The sequence below is a fragment of the Triticum aestivum genome, chromosome 7A (genome assembly GCF_018294505.1).
Source record: "Triticum aestivum cultivar Chinese Spring chromosome 7A, IWGSC CS RefSeq v2.1, whole genome shotgun sequence".
Classification (NCBI taxonomy): Eukaryota; Viridiplantae; Streptophyta; class Magnoliopsida; order Poales; family Poaceae; genus Triticum; species Triticum aestivum.
The window spans coordinates 673,692,777-673,705,007 of NC_057812.1; the positions used below are offsets into that span (position 1 = coordinate 673,692,777).

General features: G+C 44.4%; 1 protein-coding gene and 1 pseudogene across 1 annotated transcript; one reads left to right on the forward strand and one right to left on the reverse strand.

Annotated features, from left to right (window-relative positions):
- Positions 1 to 3,500: 3,500 nt before the first annotated feature.
- LOC123155194 (uncharacterized) lies at positions 3,501 to 3,639 on the reverse strand (annotated as a pseudogene).
- A 4,058-nt stretch (positions 3,640 to 7,697) lies between these two features.
- On the forward strand, positions 7,698 to 12,188 carry LOC123154560 (uncharacterized). Its single transcript, XM_044573259.1, has 5 exons — positions 7,698 to 7,915; positions 8,104 to 9,682; positions 9,813 to 10,826; positions 10,933 to 11,016; positions 11,105 to 12,188. Exons 2-5 carry the CDS (start codon positions 8,846 to 8,848, stop codon positions 11,528 to 11,530), a joined length of 2,361 nt encoding a protein of 786 aa, XP_044429194.1. The 5' UTR covers positions 7,698 to 7,915; positions 8,104 to 8,845; the 3' UTR covers positions 11,531 to 12,188.
- The last annotated feature ends 43 nt before the right edge of the window (positions 12,189 to 12,231 follow it).

A 12,231-nucleotide genomic window follows, 5' to 3' on the forward strand; every position in this document is an offset into this window, starting at 1 on the left:
TATCCGTTTTGCAGCAGTCCAATGAACTGTAGTGGGAGCATGAAGAAACTGACAAACTTTGTTCACAACAAAAGAAATATCTGGTCTTGTAAGTGTCAAGTACTGGAGTGCACCAACTAAGCTTCTGTACTTGGTGCTATCTTCCTGATTCAGGAGTTCTCCCTCTGTAAGAGAAATCTTTTCAGAACTTGACATTGGTGTTGGTGATGACTTGCATCCCTGTAGCCCAGCTCTTCTTACAAGATCAGTAGCATATTTTTCCTGAGATAGGTGAAGTTCACTTCCTTGTTTCCTTACCTCAATACCTAGGAAAAAATGCAAGTCTCCTAGATCCTTCAGTGCAAATTCAGCACTAAGATCTTTCAACAGTCTTGTCACTGCTTCATCTGATGAGCTTGTAACAATAATATCGTCAACATAGATGAGCACAAAGATAGATGTGTTGCACTTATTGTAAATGAACAGTGACGTGTCAGACTTGGAAGGAACAAAACCAAGTGCTTGTAATTTTTTACTGAGACGGGAGTACCATGCCCTAGGAGCTTGTTTAAGGCCATACAAAGCTTTATCCAACTTGCAAACATGGAAAGGTGTGTTTTTGTTCTCAAACCCAGGAGGTTGCTTCATATACACTTCCTCTTCTAGAACACCATGAAGGAACGCGTTCTGAACATCTAGCTGTCTGAGACTCCATCCCCTGGAAACAGCAATAGACAAAACAAGACGAATGGTGGCAACTTTTACAACGGGACTAAAGGTGTCCTCATAGTCTATGCCATACCGTTGCTTAAATCCTTTGGCAACAAGTCTAGCCTTATACCAATCAATAGTTCCATCAGACTTCCTTTTTATTCTGAATACCCACTTGCAATCAATGAGATTTTTACCTTGCCGTGGAGGAACTAGGTGCCATGTCTTGTTTTTCTGGAGTGCTCTGTACTCTTCTTCCATAGCTTGCTTCCACTTTGTGTCACCTAATGCCTCATCAAGCGTTTGTGGTTCACCTGTAGAGCAGGATAAACCAAACTTAAGTACCTTTTTATAATTGACAGGTTGCAATACCCCTTTTTGTAGACGTGTGCGTGGCATGGATGGTGAAGCAGCAGCAGTTTGCTGCACAGAAGATCCGGGGTCTGCAGCAGAAAAATCCACAGCAGCATCCGCTGGTGATCCCGAGGCAGATACACTGCAGTCTGACGAGGAGGCAGGATTTTCTGCGGCTTCATCGTGTGATGACGGGGTGCCATCCGCCACAGAAGATCCGCCCGCAGTAGGAGATTCGCCCCCACTAGGAGCGTCACCGGGATCCATGCGAGATCCAGCGCCTGTCGGGTGGATTGGGTGGTCCACCGCACGGGACCCCGAGCCGGTTGGCTGACGCGGGCGCCGCGCGTAGCACGTGGGAGGATCGGGGAAGCGGCTCGTCAGCTGCCGCGTGGGGCCCGGAGATTGGCGCGGGCCATCAGTGCCCGCTGATTGGTCGGAGGCGTGGCGCGCTGCCGAGTCAGGGCGGGCGACCAGAGCGCTGTCGGGCGTGTCGTTGTCAGGCGCAGGTGTAGAGGACGTCAATCCCGAAGGAGATCGCCTACAGGACTGGTGCGGCCCGGATCCCGAGGAAGATATGTTCCCCAAGGGCCTGCACATGAAATATGGCTCGTTTGGAGTCGTTTCTTCACCGTTTTCATCACCATGACCACCATTGGCTTCATTGTTTTTTCCTGCATCATCACATAGCTTAAGCAAACTGTTATGAGGATTAGTTGGCATGTGACCATTACAGTTATCTTCGCCAGAGGCACCTACTAGATGTGATGGCAAAAGGAGAATTTCTTGGCGAAGAAGAGCACCGGCGTTTGGATGTAGATCAGCAAAGGGAAATTTTGTCTCGTCAAACACGACATCTCTAGAGATATAGACTCGTCCAGTGGAGACATCAATGCACTTAACTCCTTTATGTTGAGGGCTATATCCCAAGAAGACACATTGTTTCGAGCAAAACATAAGTTTACGATTGTTGTAGGGTCTAAGGTTTGGCCAACATTCACACCCAAAGACACGAAGTGATGTATAATCGGGTTTGATGTGAAGGAGCCTTTCTACCGGAGTTTCATGATTAATGACACGACTAGGAAGCATGTTGATGACGTGAACAGCGGCAAGAAAAGCCTCGTCCCAAAATTTGAGGGGCATGGATGCGCCGGCTAAGAGAGCTAGACCAACCTCAACAATGTGCCTATGTTTTCTTTCGACAGATCCATTCTGCTGATGAGCATGAGGACAAGAAACTTGGTGAGAGATGCCAAGAGTTTGGAAAAACGAGTTTAATTTTTCGTATTCCCCTCCCCAATCGGATTGAACGGCAATGATTTTGCTATTAAACTTTCGTTCAATGAGAGCTTGGAAGTTTTGAAACACTTGAAAAACCTCGGATCTTTTTTGAAGTAAATAGATCCAAGAATACTTGCTATAGTCATCAATGAAGCTAACATAGTAAGTATGCCTACCAACAGAACTTGGAGCAGGACCCCAAACATCAGAAAAGATAAGTTGCAATGGTTTGGTAGAAATACTCGTGGAAATTGGATAAGGTAATTGATGGCTTTTAGCCTTTTGACAAGAATCACAAATTGTTTCAACATCACGCTCTCCAACATATGGGAGCTTATTCTTCCTAAGCAATCGTTCAACTAAAGAAAAGGATGCATGCCCTAGTCTATCATGCCACCTTGTCGAGGAGATTTTGGTGACACCATAAGCTTGCTTATTTATTCTTCTAAACTCCGGAATCAATGGGTAAAGCCCGCGAACACATCTACCTCGGTAGAGCACCTTTCTCGTTGCCTGATCCTTGATCAAAAAGAAAAAGGGGTGAAACTCGAGAAAGACATGATTGTCAATGGCAATACGATGAACGGAGAGTAGATTTTTAGATGCACTAGGGACATGAAGAATTTTTCTTAGATGAATCTTTCGGTGAGGGGTTTGGAAAACTGAATGACCAACATGTTTAATCCTCATACCTGATCCACTTGCTGTATGTATCTGGTCTTGGCCGCGGTACTTCTCCCGCATAGTCACCTTTTCAAGTTCACCGGTGATGTGATTTGTAGCGCCACTATCAACATACCAGTTTGTATCAACCCCGTATGAGGCTTTTGCAGCACCATCGACCTTCTCATCTTGCGAGGATTCTCCTTCATCTTCCTCAAACCGGTACCAGCAATCCCTTGCCAAGTGACCGATCTTGCCGCAGATTTGACACTTGACAGCGTCGGGGCGGCTCCTGGAGTTGTTGTGACGACCCTTGTTGTTGGTGTAGGAGGGCCGCCCACGAGAGGCGTTGTTGTTGGAGTTGTCGCTGCCGCCGCCGCCGTTCTTTCCCTTGTTGCGCGGAGGGCCATGGTAGCCGCGTGAGCCACCATGACCACCACGAACGGCGGCGTTAGCGGAGCTCTTGAACCCGGCGTTGTTGCCAGCACCATGAAACATAACAATGCGCTGGTCGAAGTTGCTTACTTGAGCGAACAGATCATCGATCGTGACCGGTTCTTTGCGGGCGTCGAGTGCCGACACCAGCGGCTGGTACTCCATATCCAGCCCTGCCAGGATGTAGGAGATGACTTCATCGTCATCCAGTGGCTTGCCAGTGGCCGCCAGTTCGTCGGCGAGGGAGCGGATGTGGGCGTAGTAGGCGCCTACCGTTTGCGTGCCCTTCTGCGCGTTGGAGAGGGCGATCCTGATGTTGTTGATGCGAGGTCGGGACCGGGACGAGAACATGCTCGCCACAGCAGTCCAGAGCTCATGCGCCTTGCGGATCGAAGTCACCTAGATAAGAACTTCTCGAGAGAGATTGATCAACAGATGGCCAAGTACCTGCTGATCTTCCTTTACCCAGACTTGGTGTAGAGGGTTCGGGACGGCTTTCTCCTTCCATCTTTATCCTTGGTGACGAGGAACTTCTCCGGTTCCTTGATGGATCCATCGACGTAGCCAAACAGGCCAGCGCCGATGAGCTGGGGCGTGATCTGAGCACGCCAGAGGACATAGTTCGTCCTGGTGAGCTTCTCTGTTACCTGACCATGGATGGTGGATACAGGAGCGACGGCGGAAGACGACATGGTTGGAGCTAGGGTTTAATGGATGCTAGATGTTGTGGAAGAAGGAGGCTCTGGTTATCATGTAAAGATGCGATAAACGTCTTGCCTCGGTACGAGGGGACCTGGTTCGTGTTTATAGGCAGGGGCACAGATCCCTGTAGCGCATACAGGAGATAGAATACATCTTGGAAAAGAAGAAAGAGAGAGATAGAGTTAGCCACGGTTAAGCTAGTTATCTAGGCCAACAAACTACCAGAATATCTCCAAGAGATCCACCACGTTACAACGTTGCACTATATGCGCTGAACCTGAACCTTATATGTTTAACAGAACCAACATGTTTGTGCCATGTCGGCATGACATGGGATCTACACTGTCGAATTGGTGTTGACACGTTGCCACCAAGCGTCGCTAGCTTCACACGCTTCGGTGACCGCATCAACCCGCTTGCTATCGTCGACGGTGGTCGTCTGATCTTCTTTATACGGCCACTTTTCAAGACTTCGGGAGAACCAAGCTTCAAGTTGTATGCATACAACCCCCTGACCTGCGACCTAGAGGGCCTTCTTGATAGGAAAGGCTTGGTGGCCAACAATAGCATGGTCTTGAGGCATGCTGCACTATATGAGGAAAGTGTTGCCTCGCCTGGGCAGCCACACAAGGACATCATCTCCGCCATGTCATTGGTGCTACGCTTACTGCCGTTCAAAGCCCTCATTAGGCTTAGGTTGGTTTACCGGAGTTGGTGTGTGATGATCGACAACAGGGACTTCCACGGGGGTAAAAAGCACACATGTTGCTTCTATCATGATTAATTTTCTGTGGCTTCACTATTCAGAAACAAGGTATATAATCTGGTCGTTATTATAAATTTTCTGATTTGAACAGGTTTGTATTTTTTTGGTTGTAAAGGAGATAATATTACGGCTCTCAGGCAGGTACATCCAACTTGTTTAAGTGCCTGCTTGGATGGACTCCGAAGGGACTTTGGACTGGCATCCAACTAACCGTTGCTCCTGGATTCTTTCAAACAACCTTCTTTCTCGTGATCACAAGTTTGATAGTTTTTGTTGTGTGTATCTTCAGATAGCTAAAATTCTTCCTATTTAAAAAATAATCTTCCTATGCAAAAAATAATAGTTAATACTGTTACCTCCATCTAGAATTAGTTGCCTCAAATTTGTCTAGACACGGTATCTAACACTAAAATGTGTCTAGATGTTATTTTAGGTCTGAGGTAAAATTAGCCATAGAATATAAATTATCAATTTGTCTAATTCACATCTAGATGGTTTTTTAAAGATGTCACATCTAAACTCCCACAAATATATAATGCAACAACAATAAACAAAAAAAAATTAGGACAAAAAAAATAAACCACAAATAGAATGGACATCAGCTTAGATGTGACATAGTTATGTCACATCTAGATGTGTCCTAAACAGACCCATAAATTATTGGATCACAAAAATTTAAGTCCCATGTTAACTAAGCTAGAAGAATATTCTTTAAAGAGAAGCCATCATGGCTAGCTTTATTAAACTCAAATAACAGCTACATCGTTTGTAAGAAAATTAACGATAAACTCCATGGGCGGATCAAACCAAATCAAAGGCTAGTTTTGACGACCCCGGCTAGCTAGCACATCCGCTACTACATAAGATTCCCTATTACAAAACTCGACACAAGCCTTCTCGAACTCACTTAAATCTCTATGATAGTCTTCTAGAATAGGGGCTACAACCATAAAGTATCATCCCAACCGATTGACCAGCTTCAAGCCTCCATACAATGTTGCGGCCTCCGCTGAAACGACATTGGAACATGCACTAATTTTGCTCTTGCCGCTGCCAAGAATGCCCCACTATGATCCTGAATCAGCGCCGCAAGACCCTGTAAATTCAACTTCGGAAAAAGAAGCATCAACGTTTAGAATAATCTGGCCCAACATCGCCCTTCTCCACTGATTTAGGCGTAGGGGTGTTGCCGGTATCCCTGCAGCCCAGACGAAGTTCAATACCAAAGACTGAATCGCTGGCCCCGTACGTACTAGTGTTAGGACATCTTCTGCTCTGACAATGCATCGCCTCTGCCACCATAGGTACCAGCAGGTACCCGCCACAATCTCTGAAATTGGACCGGATCCATGTATGCCCCTCGGACTGCCAGGTCACATACCAAGGACTCGATGATCACGGAGCCCGATTGATCAACCTTTAGCGCCTTCTCAATTAACCTCCTCAGCCCCAGTACCTCTCAAACCGAACATGCCCTATCACATTTGAACAAAACATGTGCTATGTCCTCAACTCTAGATTTACATATCGGCCATTGGGATGTGGTACCAATATGACGATTTGCTAGGACATATAAGTAGGTAATTGCATTGTGTAAACAATGAAGTTCTCTTCGGATAAAACCTCACACTGGGTAATCTATCTTTTCCATAATGGCCGACAAGCCACAAGTGGATCCCGAAACGTCGATGTGTACACTATTTTTTAACACATCACAGACACAGAATCTCATACATACACATATACACTCATCTCTATAAATGCTCGCACGCAGCATCTTCAAAAGACTGAGCCGACATATCATCTTGAGATTGAGAAGTTGGGGACATCTCCTCGCATTGAACTCACATCGTTGGAAGGCCTGGAATAAATTCAAGAAAATGCGAGCAGCAATGTCAAGTCTGGGACTTGAACTCTGGCGAGCAGGGGATACCACTGTCTCCTAACCATCAAATGTCGATGTGTACACTAACACCTGTAAGCATGTTTAACAGATCTGTTCAGCTGTCTGGCTAGTACTTTTATCTTTAGAAAAACCAGCACTTTTATTTTAAGTTGTAACGCATGAAAAAAGAAAACTTGCTGCGAGGTACATGTGCTGTGGTTATATATTGACGTCGAGATCATATGCGTGCCTGTGTTATTTAGGTGAGAGTAGGTGAGTCGTAGTAGCATAGCATCGGCCCATTGGATCCTACACGATTCCATCGACGCTTCAGCAACAACTTCAGGTCTGCTGGAAATTAGTTAACTAGCTCCTTAAGGTTACAGAACTTTCTTTTGGATTACCAGCGTCACCTTATTTCTTTGTGGTTTGTCTTGTTTGTTTAACTAGCAAATTATACATATACTAAACCTAGCCAGGTTTAATTTACCTGGGTTTTTTGACTTTTTTCAATCAATGAAAACCGGACCAATAGGGTGAAGACATGCTAAATAGTGGGGGATTTGCAGGGGTACACCCATGGGTTCGCGTTGCTATTTCCTTGCAAATTTCATTTCCCGGTCAACCGTCCGTTTTGTCGGGGGTGGCCTCCATCTCCTCACATGCATGCAACCCGTGGTGGCTAGCTGATTTTTCTCCCTTTTATAAGAGTGAATTGCACGTACAGTCCCTGTACTCGCTGGTTTGGTCCAGAACGGTCCTGGAACTTGCGCGTTGCCTCGTTACGATCCTGCTACTTGCGAAACTGGTCCATCGACGGTCCTGCGGCAGGCCCACGTACGTACACGACTACATGTCCTGCCACATCAGCACAGGCCGACGCGGGCCGATTCAGTTTTTGCAAAGGGGGCCCTTGCTTTCAGTCGAGTCCTGCACCCGTCGAGGTAGGCAGAGGCAACAACGAGCAGCGGCGGCGGTTGATTGAGATCGGTGGCGATCGGCAACGCGATAGCGAGCATTGAGGGAGAGAGTAGAAGGCGATCGGCGATGGCTGCGAGGACATAGCCACCGTGAGTCGTCATCGGCGGCGATGGTTCCCGTCCGACGGCACGACAAGGGTCCTGTACCCAAATATGGTGAGTTCGTTTCCGGCTCATACCTCTCCTCTGGCTGTTGTTAGTAGTGAAATATTGTTTATTGATTTGGAGCCTTTCCATGATCATCAATTTAGTTCAAGTTGGTACTGATTTGGTTAGGGTTTGGATGCAGCCGTAGGGTTTTTGAACGGATAAACTGAAAAATTTGTTTTTCCTTTGTTTGACAGCACACGAAACTGATCACTTCACTGCAGAGTTCGTTCATGGTGGATTTTTCATGGGGACAGGAGGCAATAGGTCCTATGTTAATGGAAGGAAGGTTTGTTATGATTATTGCGAGGCTGACATGACATGTATGGCCATGTTTGATGAGTTAATTGAGACATTGGGTTATGAAAGGAAAGCAAGTATTAACACGTACTTGTTGCTGCCTGGTATGCAAATCAATGAAGATGGTCTTCGATTGTTATCAAAGGACAGCGACACAACCTGCATCAGGGCAATGGTTAGAGAGGGACATAGGTTTCTCATGTTTATCTTGAGCATGGGGATAACATTACCACAGAAACATGGGATATTGTTATTGCAAACCCCACCCCTCAATTGCATGATGTTATCAGGCCTACGAAGTGCAACAGAGAGCAGGAGCATGAGAGTGTTTTGGAGCAGAGCAATGTGCCATACAGTCATGTTGATGAGGGTACAAAAGAAGGGACAAGTACATGCAGAGTGAGAGGAAAAACAGAGAAAGAAGATGACGCGGGCAGTGATGATGAATCGTCTGACTTCGATTATGCTCCATCATTAGTAGATAGTGACTATGATCTAGAGGATGGTGATGAAGATTTGTTCATTCACAGGAAGCAGAATGGTGCGGAGAAGGAATGGAAAGGGAAAGGAAAAGAAGTTGTAGAAGATGACATTTCTGAAGATGATAGACTGGACCTTCCAGATTCAGATGAAGAAGACATGAAATTCAATTTCAAATACTTTACAGAGGCAGATATGAATGAGCCAAAGTTCCATTTGGGTCAAGTGTTCTCGTCTATTGATCAGTTGAGGAAAGCAATTAGAGAGTACAGCTGCAAAGAGAGGTTGAACATAACATTTCCGAAGAATGACAAAACTAGACTTGGAGCTAAATGCAATGATGGATGTCCCTGGTATTTGTATGCATCATATGACAACAGGACACAATCAATTATGATCAAGACATTCATAGATGAACACACTTGTTGCAAGAAGTGGCAAGTAAAAGCTTTTACTGCCAGATATATAGCTCATAAGTATGTGGAGAAGATCAGAGCAGATGAGAAAATGACACTAAAGGGTTTAGGGTCACTAGTGCAACAAGAATGGAACATGAAAGTCAAGAGGGGAAAACTTGGTAGACCTAGGAAAATTGCACACAACATAATATATGGAGATGAAATTGCACAATACAATAAGTTGTGGGACTATGGGCATGAGTTGAGGAGATCTAATCCAGGCAGCACTTTCTTTGTTGAGCTTGCCAATGATGGTCAATTTAGGAAATGTTACTTCTCATTTGATGCATGCAAGAGGGGTTTTTTATCATCTTGTAGGCCAGTTCTCTTTCTTGATGGAACCCATTTGAAGACCCAATTTGGAGGCATTCTCTTGACAGCTATTGGAATGGACCCCAATGATTGCATCTTTCCAATAGCTTTTGGTGTTGTCGAAGTTGAGAATACCAAAAGTTGGAGATGGTTTTTGACTGCTTTGAAAGAAGACTTAGGCATTGCGAACACCTCGCGATGGAGCATTATGTCAGACAAGCAGAAAGTAAGATCATATGTCTCATGTATTTTATTAATGCTCACATGCATTTTATTGTTCTAATCAATTCTACATGCTTACATAGTTTTATTATCATAATTAATTCGGCATGCTTACATTGCTTTATCTCAACCAGGGATTAATTAGGGCTGTTAAGGAACTATTTAGTGACTCGGAGCATAGATTTTGTGTTAGGCATTTATGGCAGAATTTCACAAAAAACTTCAAAGGTGAAATCTTGAAGAACCAACTGTGGAGATGTGCAAGAAGTACTACAAAAGGTCAATTTAGGGCCAACATGGATCAGATGCTTATTTTAAATAAAGAAGCTCATGATTGGTTGGATGAGTTAGATCCGAAAACATGGGTTAGAGCTTCTCAAAATGAATTCCCTAAGTGTGATGTGCTATTGAACAATAATTGCGAGGTGTTCAACAAGTACATCTTAGAAGCAAGAGAAATGCCCTTCCTAAGCATGGTGCAGACAATAAAGGGGCAGATAATGGCAAGAATTTATTCGAAGAAGGAAGAAGCAGGGAAGTGGCATGGCAAGATATGTCCAAAAATTAGGAAAAGACTTGAGAGGCATGTGGAAGCTGCTAACACATGCACTGCTGACCCAGCAGGACTTGGGATATTCCAAGTTAATGATAGAGGTGCTGATTTTGAAGTGGACATCAAGTCGAGGACTTGCAGCTGCAGGAGATGGGATTTGACTGGAATTCCATGTTGTCATGGAGTGGCTACTTGTAGGCATGAAAAAATACCTCCTGAAGAAATGGTGCACTCATGCTACTCCATTGAGACATATTTGAAAGCATATGAGCATATTATCATGCCATGCAGAGATGTGGCTGAGTGGCAGAGGATGTATGGCAGAGAAATACTTCCTCCACCAATTCTGAAAAAGAAGGGAAGAAGAAAGAAAAACAGGAGGCAACAACCAGAAGAGAAAGAAGGCAGGGCAGGGAGAAAAATGGGTAGAGGAGGGGCTGTTATCCATTGCAGCTATTGTGGTGCTGCAGGCCACAATATTGGAGGATGCACTGATTTCAAGCTTGGTTTGAGACCAAAGAAAAAGGGCAAGATAGTTAGAGCCGAGCCACCAGTTTCCTCTGATTCAGAAAATGAGGATCCTGTCCTAACACAGGTAATATCTCTAATAGCATGTATCATTTCCCATATATATATTTAATTAATTATGTGTGTCATTTCCCAATGTATTTAATTAATAGCAAGTGTCATTATTAATATAGGAGCAAAATATGCACACCATGGGTTTGAGTCAACCAGAACATACTCCATATGAAGCAGAGGTCATTTCTACATTGATTGTTGAGGTTTGTTTGTATGTGCTTTCTTAGTGACATTTCTGAAATATTTATCTATGCCACATGCATAACTCAAATCCAATATTTAACATTGCAGACGCAGTCACGCCAGAGACAAAATGTGCAGCCAACTGCTTTACCAGAAAATGCTTTTATTCAAGAAAATGTCCAAATGCAGCCCCCTATGCAGGAGACAACTTCCACAATCCATGGAAATGTTCATAGGAAGAGAGAGGTTTTAGCTTTGGCCAAATTGAAGGCAGCTGCTGAGAGAAGGGAGGTTGCGGATCAAGCCAAATTTAATGCAGCAATGGCAAAGCTTAGAGAAGAAGAGAACAAATTAATGATAGCAGCTCAGCGGAGAAAGAAAGAGATGGAAGAAAAGAGGCAAGGTGCTGAAGAGAGGAAAAAAGCAATACTGGAGGAGAAAAAGTTAGCAGCCGAGGCAAGAAAAAGAGCTGCTGAAGAAAAAAAAGGAAAGCTCAAGAGGACAAATTTGCACTTGCCGAGGCAAAAAGGTTAGCTATGCAAGCCAAAAAGAGAGAAGCACTAGAGGCAAAGCAAAAGAGGTCGGAAGAAAAAAAAGAATTCAAGAAGAGAAGAAGAGAGAGGCAGAGCAAGCATATGAAAGGGAGGAAATGAATTTCCTGTTCATGCAACAAGAGGAGCAAGAAAGGCAGCAGAGATGGAAAGGATATCAGCAGCAAGAGGAGAAAGCAAAGCAAAAGGCCTGTGAGGAGCAGATGCAAGCAAAAGAAAAAACATGCGAGACAGAGGTTAATAGGGTTCAAACTACTCCAGTAATGGAAGAGGAGGTTAATAGGCCTCAATCATCTACAACAAGGAAAGCCTTTGAGGAGAAAAAAAAGCTAGATGATATGGCAGCAATGAGGTTAAGAGCTGATGAGGAGAGGTATAGGGCATGGCTGCAAAAAGAGAAGGAAATGGACCAAGCAAATGGTCAACAAGGCACTTCCAACAAAAGAAGTCTTCCAAGCCAGCAAAACACTCAATTTAAGATGCCAAGAAAAGTTAGAATGTTTGATTATTTCAAGTAGTAGTCTAGTTCATGTGATGTGCCAAATTCAGTTTCTTCTGGACTATTATGTAGTTGAAACCATGTTTATTTTTCCACATGATCATCTTATGTTCATGATCATGGTGCCCAGGATGTAATGATCATCTTATTTTGGAGGATATTTGGAAAACTATGACATTTCGTTT

What these genes read in the sequence shown, in the direction of transcription:
- LOC123154560 (XM_044573259.1), top strand. Translation starts at nt 8,846, where the DNA reads ATGAAATTCAATTTCAAATACTTTACAGAGGCAGATATGAATGAGCCA. An exon ending in TTATGTCAGACAAGCAGAAA is followed by an intron (nt 9,683 to 9,812) that starts GTAAGATCATAT and finishes TATCTCAACCAG; the next exon opens with GGATTAATTAGGGCTGTTAA. An exon ending in TTTCTACATTGATTGTTGAG is followed by an intron (nt 11,017 to 11,104) that starts GTTTGTTTGTAT and finishes TTAACATTGCAG; the next exon opens with ACGCAGTCACGCCAGAGACA.